General features: G+C 39.6%; 1 protein-coding gene across 3 annotated transcripts in view; it reads left to right on the top strand.

Moving 5' to 3' along the window:
- Positions 1-2824: 2824 nt before the first annotated feature.
- The window catches only part of SCML2 (Scm polycomb group protein like 2), a 73594-nt gene continuing 55819 nt past the window's right edge, over positions 2825-20599 (top strand). For 2 of the 3 annotated variants that reach the window (XM_028122623.2, XM_088028508.1), the window contains exons 1-5: positions 2825-2846; positions 6302-6370; positions 12654-12724; positions 13611-13845; positions 18883-18971. In XM_028122623.2, coding sequence (XP_027978424.1) covers positions 2825-2846; positions 6302-6370; positions 12654-12724; positions 13611-13845; positions 18883-18971 — 486 coding nt within the window. Of the gene's footprint in view, positions 2847-6301; positions 6371-7153; positions 7268-12653; positions 12725-13610; positions 13846-18882; positions 18972-20599 lie in introns of all 3 variants that reach the window. The other variant, XM_088028507.1, reaches the window with a different exon arrangement.

The raw sequence follows: 20599 nt of genomic DNA on the forward strand, positions 1-20599 counted from the left end.
TCCATTGGTCAGTATGTCAGTCGTTATGCCAATACCACTCTATCTTCATTAAATATTGCCTTTGGATAAATTATTAAATCCAGTTCATTAATATTTTCTTTTATGGCTTGTGCAATTTTATGCCTATTTAAGAAATCTTCCAAGTTGTGTGCATGGTACATGGATTTACTTATTTAGGTCTTCAAAGATTTACTTTTAATCATCTCTATACATATATCTTCACCTCCTAGGATTATAAGATTACTTACTCAACTAATGGGAGCAAGTGGTAACAGTTGAGATCAAGAATTCAGTTATAGTTTAGAGATTTGAAAGAAGGGCATAGGAACCTGGGTATACCCTCTATGTGGGACCCATCCCTCAGTTTTTCAACTGAGCCCCTTTGTGTAGTAGAGGCATTTATTTTAATGTAATTCACAACTCTTTGCTCTCTGATTAGAGTTGGTAAGTGCCTTCACTCCCTACCTGGATTACAGCTCATCTTCCTTTACTTTCTGCTTGGATTCAGCACCCTCTATATATTTCACTTTGTCTTTTTCTTTTCTTTTTAAATTTATTTTTTTAAGATTTTATTTATTTGAGATAGAGAGAGCACGAGCGGGGTGGGGGGCAAACAGAGAGGGAGAAGCAGGCTTCCCACTGAGCAGGGAGCCCAATGCTGGGCTCGATCCCAGGACCCTGGGACCATGACCTGAGCTGAAGGCAGAGGCTTAACTGACTGAGCCACCCAGGCACCCTCACTTTGTCTTTTTCTTTAGCCACTTGGCTATGGTCTTTAATTGAAAACATCCTCAGTCACAGTGGTATTGAATATTTAATTCATTTGATTATTCCAATCTGACTTTCAGGGCTGATGTCTCAAAAGGGGAGGTAGTGCTTTGTGAATCATCTCTGTATCGGTGGCTTCTGAAGGCATGGGCCCTGCGAGACTGTAGAGGGAAATAAGAGCCCAGAAGGAACCTGAGCAACTCTAGCATTTCATAATCAAGTAGAGGAGGCAGGAGCCTCTTCAGTGTCCACTCATTTTGTATCTTCAGCCTGAAATTCCTCTCTTCTCTGCTCATTGAAATACTCATCTTTAAAGGACCAGTTCAAGTGCCACTTCTTTTGAAAAGGCTTCTTTTATATTCCCAGTTAATTGTGTTTTTGTCTTTGCACAGAGCACCACTTTTACCTCTCTTACTAGAGCTTGTATTTTATTCTTTGTTTGATAATTAGTCTGTTAATAAGTCTCTCTCACTAGATTTCCAAGGTCTTTTTTAGTAGATTGTGTATCTTCTGTCTACATAGCACCAAGCAAAAAGGAATTCTGTAAATATTTGTTAAATAAATGACTATATCACACCTGGAAACAGATGGTGGTGATATAGAAAGGAACAAGAAAGGCTTTAAGAAAGAGGTGGGATTTATGTTTGGTCTTAAAGGATGGATAGGATTTCAAGAAGCAGCAGAAGAATGGGTATCCCATGCATATAGAACAACATGATGAGTTTTGAACTAGGCCACAGCATAGCTGTAGGTGGTAGATGTCAGGTGGCTTTGAAATTGTGAGGGACCTTAAATAGGCCCAGCAGAAGATTTTTTGTTCAATTCAGTAGTCAGTGAAATCACTGAAGCAGGTAGGTGATTTGGGCAGAAAGCAGCTTAGTCCATATCTGACAGGTATTGGGTAGATTGTGGTGGGGAAAGACCCTTGTGGCAAAATGAGTTAGGCGACTATGGTATTAGACCAGGCAGGAGCTAATGAGCATATAAACCAGTTAGTGCCAGGGGAAAGAGAAATGAGAAAGTGCATGTTGGCTACTGATTGAATGTGTGAGTGAAAGAAGAGAACTTCACACATTCAGTCATACCTGGGGTTTTAAATCCCAAGTACCTGGAAGAGTAGTGTGTTGGTAGGAGAAACAAAAATGTCAGAAGGAGCAAATTTTGAGGAGATGATGCTTGAGTTTAAGTCTGTTGAGTCAGAGATGCAGAAGGCATTCTGGGTGGCTTAATGAATGTGTTCGCCATGGGCTTCTTTAAATAACAAATTATCTTCCATTATACACATTATCATGTTCTGACCACAGGCACACAGAGTAATGGGAGATGGATATCCAATTGCCATATTAAATATTTCTGTGTACATACCTCTTCTATAGCAGTCATATTGTGTTTTTTATTCATAGGCCTGTTTCTGACTGGATGGAGCTGTTGGAGGGCAAGGACAGTGTATTATTTATCTTTGTTGTAGATTGCCTGGCATATTGAGGACATGCAGGAAAAGTTTGAATTAATGAATGAATTAATGGCTCACAATACACAGGGCTTTGAACAAGTAATTGTCTTGTTAGAAGACTTGACTCTTGCAGTTCTTACAAGTTTTACTAACACAGTCATGATTCTTCCATCTCTCCATAATATGGGCTCAAGTGGGTTTTTGGGATAGGCCTCAGATTGAATCACAACTCTACCAATTTACCATCTGCTCTTTTTAATTCATTTAACCATAAAATTCACCCTTTTAAAGTGTTATAATTCAATTGTTTCTAGTGTATTCACAAGGTTGTATAACTATCACCACTATTTAATTCCAGAATATTTTCATCACCCCAAAAAAGAGACCCCTTACCCACACCCATTAGTAGTCGCTCCCCTAGTCCCTCTTTCTCCAGCCCCTGCCAACTGCTAATCTACTGAACTTATTTTTATTAAAGGGAAATAAATTAACATCATCTAAATCTATAACTGATTTCTAATAATAATGCCCTTCAGAAATATGCTAAAAGGAGGCATTAATTGATCTTTCTCCTTGTAGGAAAGAGTACCAGAAAAGAATACCATGGGGCGAACAGTGAACGAAGGTAAGATTTACTTCCTAAACGTGATGATATTTTTAGTTATTCATTTGGGATGAGTACCTTCTAGTAGACTGAACTTTTGAAAAAAAGTCCTTTTAGAAATAAAGTCATAGGAGATGTTAGGTGCTTAGAATTGGAATTTTAGAACTGAATAGCTATTAAAGATAATTATGTTTTTCCTTACTAGTTTTTTTTTTAAAGATTTTATTTATTCATTTGACAGAGAGACAGAGAGAAAGAGAGAGAACAGCAGGAGGAACAGCAGAGGGAGAGGGAGAAGCAGGCCCCCCGCTGAGCAGGGAGCCCGATGATGCGGGTCTCCATCCCAGGACCCTGGGATCATGACCTGAGCCAAAGGCAGACACTTAACCGACTGAGCCACCCAGGCATCCTTTCTTCCTAGTTTTGTAAGTGAGAAAACTGACACTCAGGGAGTTTAAGTGAACAGGTCATACAACAACCTGTGACAAAGTTAAAATCAGAATCCAAATCTTCTAACTCTAATATGATTGGTTAAAAAATGCTTCATCCTGGGGTGCCTGAGTGGCTTAGTTGGCTAAGCGACTGAGTCTTGATTTGGCTCAGGTCATGATCTCAGGGTCATTAGATCAAGCTCCATGTTGGGTTCCGTGCTGGGCATGGAACCTGCTTAAGATTCTCTCTCTCCCTTTGCGCATCCCCATAAACAAACAAGCGAACAAGCAAATAAGCTTCATCTTGTCTTGCTTTAGTGAGAAGCCTGCTTACCTTGCCTTGAATATGCCACTCATTTGCACTCTCTCTTTTGAATGTATAGTTGACCTTTGAACAAGATGGGTTTGAATTGCATGGGTCCACTTATATGTGGATTTTTTTCTTAAAAATATATTGGGAAATTTTTTGGAGATTTGTGACAATTTGAAAAAACTCTCAAGTGAACCATTTCTGGATTATTAGTACTTAAGATTTTGGGGAGTCAAAAGTTATTTGTGGATTTTCGACTGAAGGTGATGGGTACCCCTAACTTCCATGTTACTCAGGTCGGGGGTCAACTGTATTTTTTTTTCTGTAGTACATCCTACACACCTTTGCCATCCTAAATCATGTTCTTCCTTCAAATCCAGTTCAAGTCCTGTGTCTCTTAGGAGCTTTTCTGTGGCTGACTGCTGAATGTTGTCCTCTGCTGTTCCCAGTTTTGTCAAGTGTTTAGTGTAGTCTCTGTAACTAGAGTCTCAGCTTCTCTAGAGCAGGAGCCATGCCTTTACAGTTTTACTTTCTTTCCTATTAGAAAATCTTACTGTAGAACTATTTAATAAATATGTATGTACTTTCTTTGTACTAGTCAAATCATTTAAATAGAAAGTAGTTTATATATCCATCTCAAATGTTCACACATCTTGAAGAGGCACTGAGTCATAACCAGAAAGTAGATGTTACCTTAAATTGTTACCTTAAAATGATACCTGGTATCATTCATAGATCCTTCTTCAAGAAGTTTGACAATTTGGGTATCAATAAGAGTAAAACAGTGCTAGATTGGCAACACATTAGGTATGGTTAAATTCATGAGTTCATAGGGGCGCCTGGGTGGCTCAGTTGGTTAAGCGACTGCCTTCGGCTCAGGTCATGATCCCAGGGTCCTGGGATCGAGCCCCGCATCAGGCTCCCTGCTCGGCGGGAAGCCTGCTTCTCCCTCTCCCACTCCCCCTGCTTGTGTTCCCTCTCTCTCTGTCTCTCTCTCTCTCTGTCAATTAAATAAATAAAATCTTTAAAAAAAAATTCATGAGTTCATAATGGGACAGCAGAACAAAACTTACTGGTTATCTGGAGAATGCTTGGGATCCAGCTCATTATTTTGAAAATTAGAAAGTAAAAGTAAAAAAAAAAAAAAGTAAAGGAAAAGAATGAAGTGTTGGCTTGTGACTTTCCTATGTGATTTGTACCTCAGGTAATTGAATGATTGAAGAGGGGAGGTTTCTATACAAGTTTTCTGGCTAATAAAGACAGGATGATAAAGTTAGAATACCTCTATTTTGTAACCACTAATGGACTAATGGATCTAAGCAATAGCCATCTGTGGCTGTTCATATCACAAAAAGAGAAAGAACTAGATATTAGGAGCCTCTTGTGAGAAGTACACACCACCACCTGTGAAGTCACCTTCTTCTCTCCTCCCCTCAAAAAAGCCAAACCTGAATCTGATTAAGCTCAACACACTAATATCTTTTATTTATTTATTTATTTAAGATTTTATTTATTTATTTGTCAGAGAGAGAGAGAGCACAAGCAGGGGGAGTGGCAGGCAGAGGGAGAGGGAGAAGCAGGCTCTCCGCTGAGCAAGAAGCCTGATGTGGGGCTCGATCCCAGGAGCCTGGGATCATGACCTGAGCCAAAGGCAGATGCTTAACTGACTGAGCCACCCAGGTGCCCCACTAATAGCTTATATTTAGAGAAAAGATAAGGACCAGAAGAACCCAGCACCATAGGAGCTAGTCAGCACAATCCAGACTAAAACTAAACTGGTATCATGAGCAAAAAAAAATTCCAGAGGAAGGGGGGAAAAAAAGAGGAGGAGGAGAAGCCTATAAGTATCAAAAGAGACTTAAGACACTTATTATCCATTGCTATATATGGACTTTATTTGGGTCCTGATTCACACACTTAAAATAAGACATTTGGGGAAATATGAACACTGACTGCTTATTTGATGTTATTAAGGAATTATGGTTAATTTTTTTCAGCATAATAACAGTATTATGATTAATTTTAAAAAATGAGTCCTTTAAGATATGTATATATATATATATATATATATATATGGGCAAAATAATGTCTTAGATTTGTAAAGTCACAAGGTCTGGTGCTATTGGAGCTCCTCAGCTTGGCACAGAGAAAAATCTCTGCCTATTACATTGTCTATTGAATTACATGTATTCCAATTTCCCTCTTACGTTTTAAACTCTTAAAAGCATGCAGTTTATTTCTAGGGTATGTTAATTCTTTTTTTTTTTTATTTTATAGAGGGGGAGAGAAGGGGTAAGCTCCCTTTTGGAGCTTACATTTGAGTGGAATGAGACATACAATAGACAAAATAAATGAGCAAATTGTAAGATATGCAGTATGTTAGAAAGTGAAATCCTATGCAGAAAATAAGGATATTAATTATAAAATTAAAACTGGGTCCTATTAGAAAATAGTTTTAGTTTATAGGTTTTTTTTTAAGATTAATTTATTTATTTTAGAGAGAAAAAGAGAGTGAGCGTGAGTAGGGGGAGGGACAGAGGGAGAGAATCTCAAGCAGACTCTCTGCTGAGCATGGAGCCTGATGCAGGGCTCAACTCCATGACCCATGAGCCAAACCGAGGGTCAGACAATCACCTGACTGAGTCACCCAGGCACCCTAGTTTATAGGTTTTCTAAGAGCTCTTTTAGACTTTTGCTATGGCCTTCCAGTGTTGATATTTTCTTTCATTTTTTAGATTCAATGGATGCCAAGAAGGAGAATCAAGAGAAAGCTCCTCACTCAGGTACATCTTCTGTGCAAAATGGTAGGTTTTAAAGTAGTTCAGTACAATATATTTTTCTCTTCACTCAGTGTTGGTATGAACTCATTGCTTTTGGTATAGTCTATGTATAGTAAACTCCTGTAAATATAGAACCTGAGCAATAGGAAAGGTAAAAGATTTTATTTTGAAAATTTTACTTTGGTTTTATTTTAGAGATAAATTGGTATGGGATTAAAGTAGAAAAAATCATGCATTTCAATGCAATTTTTGCCAAATTAAAGATACTTAGTTAATAATTACCATTTATTACCAATTAAAAACGATAATTTGATTAATAAAAACTCTTCTAATATTAGAGTCAATGTGAAAATCCATTTTTTGTTGGTCAAAAGATAGTTCATTGGATAAAAGCTTAGGCATTGGGAGGTCTGACAGACCTTTTCTAGAATTCTGGCCTCATTCTTTTACCGGCTTTTTGGCCTTGGGCAAATTACTCAATATTCTTAGTGTCTTTTTTCTTCTCTGTAGCACAAGGATGATACTACTTACTTCATGGGACTGTTGGAATTAAATAAAGAAAATGAATGTAAAGCATCTAATATAATGCCTAGGCATACAGTAAATGTTCAGTAAATGTTTATTAACCTTGAGTTATTAATTCATGTTTTAAGTTCCTTATTGTGGACAGCAAGTGTATAGCACTGTATCAGAGACTCAGGAGATAGCATCTGTACCTGCTTTTAAGGAAAACAAAAAAATTAGTCATATGCACACAAAAAGCTGAATAAAAAAATAACTATAACAAACTTACTGTGTTTATCAGAGTTTTCCAGGCAAACCTTTTGCCCCTTGTTTTTCTGTTGTACCTGTCCTGCCAGCCCCACTCTTGGGGTAGTTCACCTATGACTTTCGGTTCCTACAGGAAGATTGCCTATAGCGGTAGTCCGCATGGAATCATTCCTTCCTCACTGTGGCTCGGCCTCCAGTGCTTCCTTAGCTCCCTTTTCCATTGGCCTTATTTGTTCTTCAGCAATTCCCTCCAACCCCCAAAACCCTCCAAGGAAAGGGAGGCCATTAGGTTAAAATGTTCTTCCTCATCCCTACAAATTCGTCTCTGTTTTATTTTTTTAATATAACCATTTTATTGAGATATAATTCACATACCATAGAATTTACCCATTTAAAGTATACAATTCATTGGTTCTTGGTATATTTACAGACTTGTGTAGCTATCACCACAATCAGTTTTAGAACATTTTATCATCCTAAAAAGAAATCCTGTATCCAGTTAGTAGTCACTCCCTGTTTTTCTCCAATGCCTCTTCCTTCCCTCAGCTCTAGGCAGCCACTTATCTACTTTCTGTCTCTATAGATTTGCTATTCTGGACATTTCATAAAAACAAATTTAAAAAATATATTCTTAAAGACTGAAACTAGTAACTTTTCAAAATTCTCAAACTTGATGGAAAAAATGAGATTACCTAATCAAATTTTACAGACATCTGCGGATATTTCTCAGGGCCCTGACCCTAACATCTCATCTTAGAAATCAGTGACCGTTAGAAGGTGAGCTCCAAGAGAGCCAGGACTTTTGTCTGTTCTATTAACTGCTGTGTCCACAGTACCTAGGACAGTGCCTGGCACACACTGGCAACCTTCTATGGAAAACCAGTGATGAATAAGACAAACATGATTCCTGCCCTCTTTGAGCTTAGGGGGCAAGATTGACATTAAACAAATCCCCAGTTATAGTTGTGATAATTGCTATGAAGTAGTAGGTGCTGATCATTCAGCTGAGAAGCTTCCAACTCTAGATATTTTGCCCATCTTCTTTACAGAGCCTCTGAACCCAAGCCTAGCACTGCTGGGAGACATTAGGATTCTGATTTACTCTGGAGAAGACCAAGGTGGCTCATATAGATTATGTTCAGTTTGTCAAAAGGTGTTTGGGCTAATGTATGGACTAGAATAGAGTACAAGGCAAACAAGAAGGACCACGGACATGTGCAAATAACAGTCAGATCACATGGTTATATGTGTACAACTGTCTCATGAACAAACCTGTCAGTTGCCAGACCTCTTTTCTGAGGGAGAATAACATTCCCCTGCTCCAGGTTGTCCATGAGGATAAGATGCATAGGCAGACTGGGTCCTCAGGTTTGGGTAAGACTTTCTGACTATTTTGGCTCCTGCTCAGGAATTCCAGCTGTGGTATTATTGAAGATATGTCAAATCTAAATTTAAGCAAATCTAAATCTAAGTAAAGCCTGTTGCTGTGTATGTTTCTCTATGTTATTGGTAGGGTGTCAGCACGTGGGCAGCCAAACTGAACAGCTTTGGGGACTGAAAATATTGCCTTAAGAATAAAGAAAAAAGTTAAGGCTCCAATGATTAAATGCTAAATAGGGTCATTAGCTAGCAATGTGATAGAAAATGGTCATATTGCAGAGTACTGGTATAAAGGATTTGCTAGCTCAAATTATAGCCCATTCAGACGCAAGTGGTGATAAAATATTTAAAAAATTGTGTTAAGTGAATTTTTTTCTAGTGTCATTGAAAAATTTTACAAATGTAGCTGGTTTATTTGAGGTATTATTGTGAAATGATTTTAGTTTCCCTGTCATTATCTTCAACTTACACTTCTTTCTTCCTGGGATATTGGCTCTTTAATGATACCATAGTCAGATTTTCCCCTCCACTCGTGTTTTGTTCTTTTTATTTTTTTTAAGATTTGTTTATTAGAGAGAGAGAGAAAGAGACATGAGCAGGGGGAGGGACAGAGGGAGAGGGAGAGAGAGAATCCTTCAGCAGACTCCCCACTAAGTGTGGAGCCCAATGTGGGGCTTGATCCCACAACTCCGATCATGACCTGAGCTGAAATCCAGAGTCAGATGCTTAACTGAGCCATCCAGGCACCCCTGGTTTAAAAAAATATTTAGACATTTTATTTGAGAGACAGAGAGAGCAAGTAGGGGTAGGGGCAGAGGGAGAGGGAGAGAATCCCAAACAGACTCCATGCTGGGCATGGAGTCCAACACAGGGCTTGATCCCATGACCCTGAGATCATGACCTGAGCCAAAACCAAGAGTCGGATGCTTAACCAACTGAGCCGCCCAGGTGCCCCTGTTTTCTTCTTTTTTTAATGCTCTCCAAGGTCATATGATGGTAGAGCTTCAGTTAGAACCTTGGGTTTCCTGATTGTCAGGTTAGTCTTAGGAGGTCACTAAAATATCCTGGTCAGTTAATTTTGGAACCATGGATCTCCATTTTCACTTTTATTTATTTTTTTAAAAGATTTTATTTATTTATTTGAGAGATAGTGAGAGCTAGAGAGAGAGAGAGCATACACAGAGGGAGAGGGAGAGAGAAGCAGACTCCCTGCTGAGCAGGGAGCCTGATGTGGGGCTCTGTCCCAGGACCCTGAGATCATGTCCTGAGCCGAAGGCAGATGCTTAACCAAATGAGCCACCCAGGCACGGCCCCCCCAAATATATATCTAAAAATTTTTTATTTTAAGTAAGCTTCATGCCCATTGTGGGGCTTGAACTCATGACCCTGAGATCAAGAGTCCCACACTCTATGGACTGAGCCAGCCAGGTGCCCCTCGGTTTTCACTTTTTTTTTTTTTAAGATTTTATTTATTTATTTGACAGAGAGAGATAGAGAGGGAGAGAGCATGAGCCAGGGGGAGAGGCAGAGGGAGAGGGAGAAGCAGATTCCTCACTGATCAGGGAGCCCAATGTGGGGCTTGATCCCAGAACCCTGAGATCATGACCTGAGCTGAAGGCAGACGTTTAACCGACTAAGCCACCCAGGCACCCCAGTTGTCACTTTTTTTTTTAAGATTTTATTTATTTATTTGACAGAGAGAGACACAATGAGAGAGGGAACACAAGCAGGGGGAGTGGGAGAGGGAGAAGCAGGCTTCCCACGGAGCAGGGAGCCTGATGCGGGGGCTCGATCCCAGGACCTTGGGATCATGACCTGAGCTCAAGGCAGATGGTTAACGACTGAGCCACCGAGGTGCCCCCCAGTTTTCACTTTTGACAAAGCTATCCAGTATTAATAAATTGAGGCACAACTATGACTTTTAGTTTTAGAATAATAATGCATGGCTTTTATTGAGTGACATATGTATGCTTCAACACTTAATTCTCAAAATACCTTGTACCGTATGTATTACTTTTCCTCATTTGGTAGGAACTGAGGCTGAGAAACTGAAATGACTTGCTTAGGTCACATAGCTTGTAAGAAGCAGAGCCAGACTGGAAGAAGGCAGGTTTGACCTCAGAGCCCATATTCTTGACATTCTCCTGCATGCCATTAAGCACTGTGGTAGTGCTAGCTTCATATCTACAAGGAGAATTAAACCCAGTATTTTTTTTTAATGGAATAATCTCTTAGATTTATTGTTAAAAAAAGCAGGGTGCAGGGCGCCTGGGTGGCTCAGTTGGTTGGGCGACTGCCTTCGGCTCAGGTCATGATCCTGGAGTTCCGGGATCGAGTCCCGCATCGGGCTTCCTGCTCAGCGGGGAGTCTGCTTCTCCCTCTGACCCTCTTCCCTCTCGTGCTTTCTATCTCTCATTCTCTCTCTGAAATAAATAAATAAAATCTTTAAAAAAAAAAAGCAGGGTGCACAGTGTTATGTATGACATGCTTAATACCATATGTAATATGTGTACATACACATATAAATGCATAAACACACATAACAGTGGTACGTTGAAGCTGGCTCACACCAGCTTGGGAGAGCCACTTGTGCATATCTCTTCCCAGCTTTGTAGTTGGTGACTTCACCCTGTCACCTTGTGATCAGCCATGGTGGTAGTATTTATACCATAGAAATCTGCAAACACTATCAGTCAGGCTTTTTATTTGTATATTCTGGAAAGGTGGTTGTTAAACATTTAACAGCGCTCCATTTGTGTGTATGTGTATGTGTGTATAAGTATTCTACCCTTGGAAGGATGTATAAGAGGCTGGTAATTCGGATTCCCCCAGGAAGGGAATCTGTCAAACCCAGTATTTTTATAGTGAGGAAATTAAACAAGAGCATAGATGGTTGAAGAGAATTAAACTTTGTATGAATTATGGGGTGCCTGGGTGGCTCAGTTGGTTATGATCTTGGGGTCTTGGGATTGAGCCCCACGTGGGCTCCCCACTCAGCCGGGAGTCTGCTTCTCTCTCCCCTCTGCCTCTCCTTGCACACACGCCCGCACATGCTCGTGCGCTCTCTCTCTCTCTCTCTGTCTGTCTAAAATAAATAAATCTTTAAAAAAACAAAAAAGCTTTGTATGAATTAATAGTACCTTTGATACTGCTATCAAGTCATTTTCTCGGTGCCTTGGCAGTCTGACTGGGACACTGAATTGAAGGGTGCAAGCCAGGCAAAGTACACTGCTTTATGACCTTCAATACCATTGTAATATATCATGAAGACTGAGTGAGAGAAGGGACAGCAAGCATTTGTAGAAAATATAGATCATTAAAATAATTCATATCATGACTGTACTGATGACTGCTTTACTGCTTTGTTCTGCCACCATATTCTTGATACCATGTATGGAGATCTAATAGTCAATCGAGAAGCAACTCTGGTTCTCAGATTTTTTTCTTTCCATAAAGCATTACGGAGGTAAGATTCTGTTAGACCACATACCTAAACACCTTTAGTTCTCCATGAAAAAAAGAAGTGGCATCACATTAATGGGATGAAATGGTCTTGAGTATACACGTCTTTTTTTTTTTTAAGCTTTTATTTATTTATTTGACAGAGAGACACAGCGAGAGAGGGAACACAAACAGGGGGAGTGGGAGAGGGAGAAGCAGGCTTCCCACTGAGCAGGGAGCCCAATGCGGGGCTCAATCCCAGGACCCTGGAATCATGATCTGAGCCGAAGGCAGACGCTTAACAACTGAAACAGGCACCCCGAGTATACACATGTCTTGAATAAATTTATATTAGAGACAGATGAGTAGAATTTGCTATTACTCTATAAAAAAAATCCTTTAGTTGTTCTTAGAGTCTACATTTTTAGAATCATTGTGCTAATTCCTCATTACATGGAGAAGATCTAGAGTGTAATTATATCAGAGCCATTATTATCAGAAAGTTGTCTTTTTATTTCTATGCTGGTAATCAAATGCAGATCAGGAAATTTAGGAAGTCCTTTTTAAACGAGATATGGAACTAAAGTCCCATTTTACTCCTAAAAGTTAGTGTGTGTGTGTGTGTGTGTGTGTGTGTGTGTGTGTGTGTATATATATATATATATATATATACTGAAAAACCCCCTATTTTGTGTATATATATATATTTTTTCAGATGATTTCCACTGGGAAAATTACTTGAAAGAGACTGGATCTTTGAGTGCCCCTTCGGAGTGTTTCAGACAGGTATGCCAAAATTGTATACATGTTGTATATATTAATGTGAACTGTTAATTTGTTGAGGGATATCTGTGTGATTGTTAGGTTCTAGCAGTGTGAGGAGATAATGGGATTGTGGTAATGCCACTTAAGGGCCAGATGGTTTATTTGCGTTCATTCATTAAGAATTTACTCTGTGTCAGGTATACTAAGCCCTTATGATTGTCCATCTGGAGGGAAAGACAGACATGTAAATAATTAATTATGAAAAGTATGATAACTCTATACTGGGAGTGCTCACAGAAGAGGTTTGCTCACAGAAGAGGTGATATCTGAGATGGTTGGAATGAGGGGAAGGATATTCCAGGCAGAGAACATCCAAAGCAAAGGCACATGGATGTAGAAGAACCTGAGTATTGAGGTATAGCATGGAGTGGCTGGAGGTCAAAGTGGGTAGAGGTGATAGTGTGAGAATAAGGTTAAAGGTGTGGGGGCTCTTAAACTGTATTGAGGACTTGGACTTAGGCAGTGGTGAGCTGCCAGTTGGTTTATTTCAAGGGGAATGGCCTAATCAGACTCTTACTTTAGAAAGCCACTGAGGGTACATTTTATAGGCTGTATTTGGGTTGCCTGGAAGTGGACAAAGGAATAAGATCAGCAATGGGCAGTGTTTTTATGCTGCATGTCAAGCCAAGGAAAGGGTTTGGAGAAGATCTTTTCCTTGACCCTTATAGTTCTTTTGCTCACCATCTGCTATGACTGTTACTTAAAACATTTCACAGGTATTCTGGTAACATAATTGACCGTTTGTTTTTCTTACAGTTGATGCATTTTAACAAAACTTTATTTGCGTGTGTGTGTGTGTGTGTGTGTATGTGTGTGTGCTGTGCACACACATATGTAACATATATAGTCCAAGGTTCCACCAGCTAATGACTTCAAAGTTGGTATGAAATTGGAAGCCCATGACCCTCGCAATATGACTTCAGTATGTATAGCCACGGTCATTGGAATTACTGGTGCCAGGCTCCGTTTAAGACTGGATGGTAGTGACAACAGAAATGATTTTTGGAGACTTGTCGATTCTCCAGACATACAGCCTATTGGGACATGTGAAAAGGAAGGGGACTTACTTCAGCCTCCACTGGGTAAGGATAAACAATTTTTAAAGTAACATATTCTTACTAATGTAATATTCAGTAGAAAAAGTTTCAAGTGGCCTTTTATTTATTTTTAACATTTTATTTTACTTTTTTAAAGGTTTTATTTTTTATTTGAGAGAGAAAGTGTGTGTGAGCAGGGGGAGGGGCAGAGGGGGAGGGAGCTCTGCACTGAGCATCAAGCCCCATGTGGGGCTTGATCTCATGACCCAAGATCAGGACGGAGCCAAAATCAAGAGTCAGCTGCTTAACCAACTGAGCCACCCAGGCACCCCAGATTTGATTTTTAAGTAATCTTTACACCCAATGTGGGGCTTGAACTCACAACCCCAGGATCAAGTCGCATGCTCTACCGACCAAGCCAGCCAGATGCCCCTGAAGTAGCCTTTTAGAAATCTCTTCTAGGCATTTTTGCAAATAGATGGTTATTGTGGAGAATGTATGAGAGATCAACTCAGTACCATATGTTACAGAGTTTCATGTCAGTACACATGTGGCATATGTGTGCTGAAGGTTCTCCACTCCAGGGCAAGACATATGCTGTCTTCAAACTTGAAATGTCAGAAGCAGCTCTACTAGGTCACACATGCAGATTCAGAAACCTTTCTGGGGGAGAAGTTTGTAGCATTTGTTACTGAGTCACTTCCTCCCTCATTATTGTCTGTTGAGCCATTCAGCATTTTTGGCATGGCGGGGAGCCCAGGTGAAGGGTATGATTCCACGTCCACACCCCAGTTTCAAACTTGGAAGTTTCATTATAACTACAATGAGAAGAAATCATAGTGAGGGGGTAGGGGTCAGTACCTTTAGATCTTTGAAAAGGAGATTGATGGAACTTTATGAGCAAAGGTTTTTAAGTACAAAATTCTCAATTTTGACCAAGTTTTTGAAAGCTAAGAAGTATGTGACTCCAGTTTTGGGCAGAATTGTTCTCTCTTAATATTTATTTATTTTTAAAAGATTTATTTATTTATTTTAAAGAGAGAAAGACCGTGTGTGCACAAGGCAGGGAGGGGTAGAGAGAGAGGGAGAGAGAAACTTTAGAGACTCAGCATTCAGTGCAGAGCCCGACACAGAACTCGATCCCAGGACCCCAAGACCATGACCCGGGAGGAAACCAAAAATCCAACTGTGCCACCCAGGCATCCCTGTCCTCTCTCTCTTTCTTTTTTTTTTTAAGATTTTATTTATTTATTTGCCAGAGAGAGAGAGAGTACAAGCAGGGGAAGTGGCAGGCAGAGGGAGAAGCAGGCTCCCCGCTAAGCAAGGAGCCCGATGTGGGACTCGATCCCAGGACCCTGAGATCATGACCTGAGCCGAAGGCAGATGCTTAACCATCTGAGCCACCCAGGTGCCCCATCCCTGTTCTCTCTTAATATTCAGATGTATTCCAGGGGTGCCTGGGTGGCACAGTTAGTTAAGCATACAACTGCTGGTTTCAGCTCCGGTCATGATCTCAGGGTCATGAGATCGAGCCCTACATTGGGCTCTGTTCTCAGCGCAGTCTGCTTGAGACTCTTTCTCCCTCTCCCTCTGCCCCTCCCTCCTGTGCTCACGTGCACTCCCCCGCCCAAATAAATAAATCTTTAAAAAAACCAAAAACCCTGGGGGCACCTCGGTGGCTCAGTCAATTAGGTGTCTGCCTTTGACTCAGGTCATGATGTGGGCTGGGGTGGGGTGGGGGTGGTTCTGGAATCGAGCCCTGCATCAGGCTCCCTGCCCTTCTCCCTCTGCCTGTTCCTCCCTCTCCCTGCTTCTCCCTCTCCCTCAGCTTACTGCTCCCCCTGCTTGTGCTCTCTCTCTTTGTCAAATAAATAAATAAAATCTTTAAAAAAAAAAAGCCTGGCCCCCCCAAAATGTTTTTAGATGTACTCTGTTACTCTGTAGAAAATAAGTGATTTCCTTTATTACTTACACAGTCTTTTTTTTTTTTTAAAGATTTTATTTATTTGAGAGAGAGCATGAGGGCGGGGGGAGGGGCAGAGGGAGAGGCGGACTCTCGGCTGAGCAGGGAGCCCGACGTGATGCAGGGCTTGATCCTGGGACTCTGGGATTGTGACCTGAGCTGAAGGCAGCCGCTTAACCGGCTGAGCCAGCCGGGCGCCCTATCACTTCTATAGTCTTGAGTGATGGTAGATATTAGTTTTTGTTTCTTCTTTACAATGCTGAAAATGAAAATTCTCTAGTGTAAAGCACAATGAGAGAATGGATTTCTTTTTGTTTCCTACTATAGTTAGAAATTTCCTCAGAACCCAAAATTTAAGATACAATAATTACCACTCTCTTAGCAATATATTTTTATACCTTTCTTGCTCTGATCGTTAATTATTCCTAATTTGGTTTAAAATATTAAAAAATAACTAATTAGAGACGTGTTATTCCAAGAAGGTGGTTTAGGGTGTGTGTCTTTTCTGCCTTTTGCCTTCTTTTCTTTCTTCATATCATTTGTTTTAAATATCTCTTATATCCTACAGAATTCTGTAAGAGATAGAAGTGTAAACCTAAGGCATAGTGCTTCCCTCTTTGGATTTGATTTCTGTTTACAAATGGTAATAGGTTTTTGGAATTTTGTTTAAAGGAAGCATTAACTGCTGTGATTGCCAACATTTCAAACACATAGCCAGATTTGCGATCATTCTTTTTTCAAATGACTTTTAGAGTTTTCTAATTAAAAATATGAAATACATAGCAGTACATGCTGATTAATATATATTTTGATAGTACATATTAAAAATAGACAATTTCTGCCAATTTGCTCATTCGGTGCTTTGAATAGTTTAGTTTCCATTTTATAACACAACTTACTTGGTTTTCTTTTTTAGAAGGTTATTTAAACCTTAAAGGTTATTATTTAAAAGCTTTTTTAAAGTTTTAGCATGCAAACAGAAAAGTATACAGTTTGTAAGTGTACAGCTTATAAATGAACACATCCATATAACCATCACCCAAATCAAGAAACAGAATATTATCAGCACCCCAGAAGCCCCACTCCTGCTGATCCTATCATAAACCTCCCATTCCCAAAGGTTCCACTGTCTAGACTTCCTAACATTGTACATTAGTTTTACCTGTGTTTGAGTTTTTATATGCACTTTCATCTATTTTTGGCCTTTTAATCGATGTTTGACTTTAGGCAATTAAAGAATTTTTTTTTAAAGATTTTATTTATTTATTTGACAGATAGTGAGAGAGCACAAGCAGGGGAAGCAGCAGGCAGAGGGAGAGGGAGAAGCAGACTCCTTGCTGAACAGAGAGCCTAATGCGGGGCTCGATCCCAGGACCCTGGGATCATGACCTGAGCTGAAGGCAGCCGCTTAACCGACTGAGCCACCTAGGTGCCCCTAGGCAATTAAAGAAATAAGAAAAATGTCAAATTAAGATGATGATGATGGCAATGATGATGATTACATGATGTAATAGGATAAGATGGGGGTTAAGAGAAAGGCATAAGGACCAGAGAATTGTTTTTATGCAATATTCTAACCACAACGTGGCAGATCCATTTTGTGGATGATTATTTATTAGATATCACTAATAATACTGATTTAATATAAGGGAGTATATAATAAATCCTCTTTTCCCCCAATTTTTCCCCCCTCAGATTAAGGGGATTTTGGTATAGGATAATTATAGGATGACTTTCTGTCTAAACTTTTTTGCATGGTTAATCCTACTGATGGACCTATTGCCAGTGATTGCCAGTGATTGGTGTGCCTCCCTATCTTAATGCATGTATCCATCAGGAATGCTGGCAAGTTCTCTTTAATTCTGGCATCAGGGCAGGCAAGTGTTGCATGAAACAGATTGCAATAAGGCAGTACAACTAGCAGACCTCTACCCCCTGTTGCATGTGCCAGATGCTGTGATATTCACTATTAATTGATGAGATCTCTAAAGACACCCGTTGAGTGTATTTTGATTTCATCTGATACAAATTCTAAGAGAGAATCTTGTTTAGTGTGTGTAAAGATTGCTAAAGTGACAGGAGAGGAAGAAAAGGGGAGTATGTCAGAGGGGGAGACGAACCATGAGAGATGATGGACTCTGAAAAACAAACTGAGGGTTCTAGAGGGGAGGGGGGTGGGGGGATGGGTTAGCCTGGTGATGGGTATTGAGGAGGGCACGTTCTGCATGGAGCACTGGGTGTTATGAACAAACAATGAATCATGGAACACTGCACCAAAAACTAATGATGTAATATATGGTGATTAACATAACAATAAAAAAATTAAAAAAAAAGATTGCTAAAGTGAGAACTATCTTTTTTCCTAACATTGTATGAAAAATTTCAAACATACAGAAAAGGTGAAAATACTTTACAGTGAATACCCACATACCCATCACCTAGGTTCTACCACTGTCATTTTACATGCTTGCTTTATCTCTTGTCTATCTGCCTTTCTATCGATTCATCAATCCATCTTATTTTTAAATGTATTTCAGAGGAAGTTTTTGATGTTAGTACATTTCCCCTAAATACTTTAGCATGCATATCATTAACTAGAGTTCAGTGTTTATTTATAGTTTTTTTAAAATTTTGAGGTGAAATTTATATACAGTGAAATGCATCATAAGTGTACATTTGCTGAGTTTCACAAGAAACTGTCTTTCTGAAAGGAAATAAGGCAGGGACTCTAAGGAAAAAGAAGGGCTGGAAGTCTTTTGCAGCCTTTGCCATGCTTGTGTGGCTGTTGGTGGGGACTGGAAGCTCTTGTGGGTTTTGGCTTGGATCACCCCTAGTATTATGGCCCATTCCTAACGTACATATATGTATGTTGGTGACCTTTAGCTAGTGGCTTCTCTAAAACGAGAGTTTCTACCCCTACTGTAGCATTGCTGCCAAGTAGTACAGTGGGTACAGTAGAACTGATTGGAGGGTGCATCTCCTTCTCTTAGCTATGTCCTTAGTTTCTCAATAAGAAAGTCATTCTCTGGAGAAGAGTGGTAAACAAAACCTCTTTTTTATACCAACTTGCTGTAATATCGCAGGGAGACTTTTTCATGCTGATTTATTTCATAAAATAGGGTATCAGATGAATGCGTCATCTTGGCCAATGTTCCTCTTACGAACACTGAATGGATCTGAAATGGCACCTGCGACATTCTTTAAGAAGGTAAGAAAGATGTTATAAAAAGCTTCCATCACCTGGGCTGTAGTTTTGTTGTTTTAATAGGGGCACTTAAATGCTTTGTCTTCTCCGATATGGAAAAAAAAATTCTTTTTAAATTACTGGATTGACACGTGTATTAATCTACTAGAGCTGCCCTAACAAAGTACCACAGACTGGGTGGCTTAAACAATAGAAATTTATTTTTTCACAATCCTGGGAGCTATAAGTCCAAAATCGAAGTGCCATCAGGATTGGTTTCTAGTGAGGCCTCGTTCCTCGGCTTATAGATGGCCGCCTTTTTGCTCTGTCCTCACATGGCCTCTTCTCTGTGCCTGTGAGGAAGGAGAGGTATCTCTGGTTTCTCTTCCTCTTATAAAGACACTAGTCCTTTTGGGTTAGGACTTGACCCTTATGACCTCACTTAACCTTTATTGCCTCCTTAAAGGCCCTATCTCTGGGCCCCATTGGGGATTAGGGCTTCAATTTATGAATTTGGGAGGACATCATTCAGTTCATTACAGTGACTTAAACAACAGAAATTTATTTTCTTACAGCTCTGGATGCTAGAAGTCCAAGATCAAGGTATCAGCGGGCTTAGTTTCTTTTGAGGCCTCTCTCCTTGACTTGTAAATGGCTGTCTTCTCTTTGTGTCTTCACATGATCTGTGTGTCTGTGTCCTCCTTTCCTCCTCTTATGAGGATACCAGTCATTGGATTAGGGCCCACCCTGATGACCTCATTTTTAACTTAATTACCTCTTTAAAGACCCTGTCTCCAAATGAAATCACATTCTGAGGTACTGGGGTTAGGATTTAAATATGAATATGGCAGGGGTGGGGACACGCTTCAGCCCATAACAGCAAGTCATAAAAAAGTCTCAATTATAATCACCCACTAGTCAAAATGAATTTGTACCCTCTTTCTTCACCCTGGATATGAAAGGAGTGCTCTACTGGAAGCAAATATTCATTGCTATTTTTTATTTACCTTCAGAAGTGAAGCTTCCCCTCACTTTGCTGTATTAGTCATCCTTCGACATTGGAGAAAATGGTGATGGGCCAAAAAACCACTTGAAAGTTACTTAGAGAGATTTGGTTTCAGAAGTAAAAGAATGTTAAAAACAGTCATCAGAAAGCATTTGTTATAAGGAAATATTTGTTATATAACAAAGAGGGAAAATTCCAAAGATAGTTTATGCTCTTGAGAAAATGTTGAAAGAGTACACTATGTTAAGAAACAGTGAATAAAAGCCAAGTTTTAGTTAAATTATGGGTCAAAATATTTCTTTCTCACCCTCTGTCCTGATTCTTTTTCAGTCACTTAAATTTTATTACAGTTATTCATGTCAAGAATGGTAAATATTGTAGTTTTTTTTAAAAAAAGGGATTCAACAATTCTATACATTTCTCAGTGCTTATCTCAAGGTAAGTGGACTCTTAATCCCCTTTTATCTATTTCACCCCTCTCCCCACTCACCTCCCCTCTGGCAACTGCCAGTTTGTTCTCTCTTTAAGAGTCTGTTTTTTTGTTTGTCTCTTTTTTCTTTGTTTTGTTTTGTTTCTTAAATTCCACATGAGTGAAATCACATGGTATTTGTCTTTCTCTGACTGACTTATTTCACTTAGCATTTTA

This window comes from Eumetopias jubatus, unplaced genomic scaffold (genome assembly GCF_037043125.1).
Source record: "Eumetopias jubatus isolate StellerSeaLion01/CBP00866 unplaced genomic scaffold, mEumJub1_p1.0 scaffold_11, whole genome shotgun sequence".
Lineage (NCBI taxonomy): Eukaryota > Metazoa > Chordata > Mammalia > Carnivora > Otariidae > Eumetopias > Eumetopias jubatus.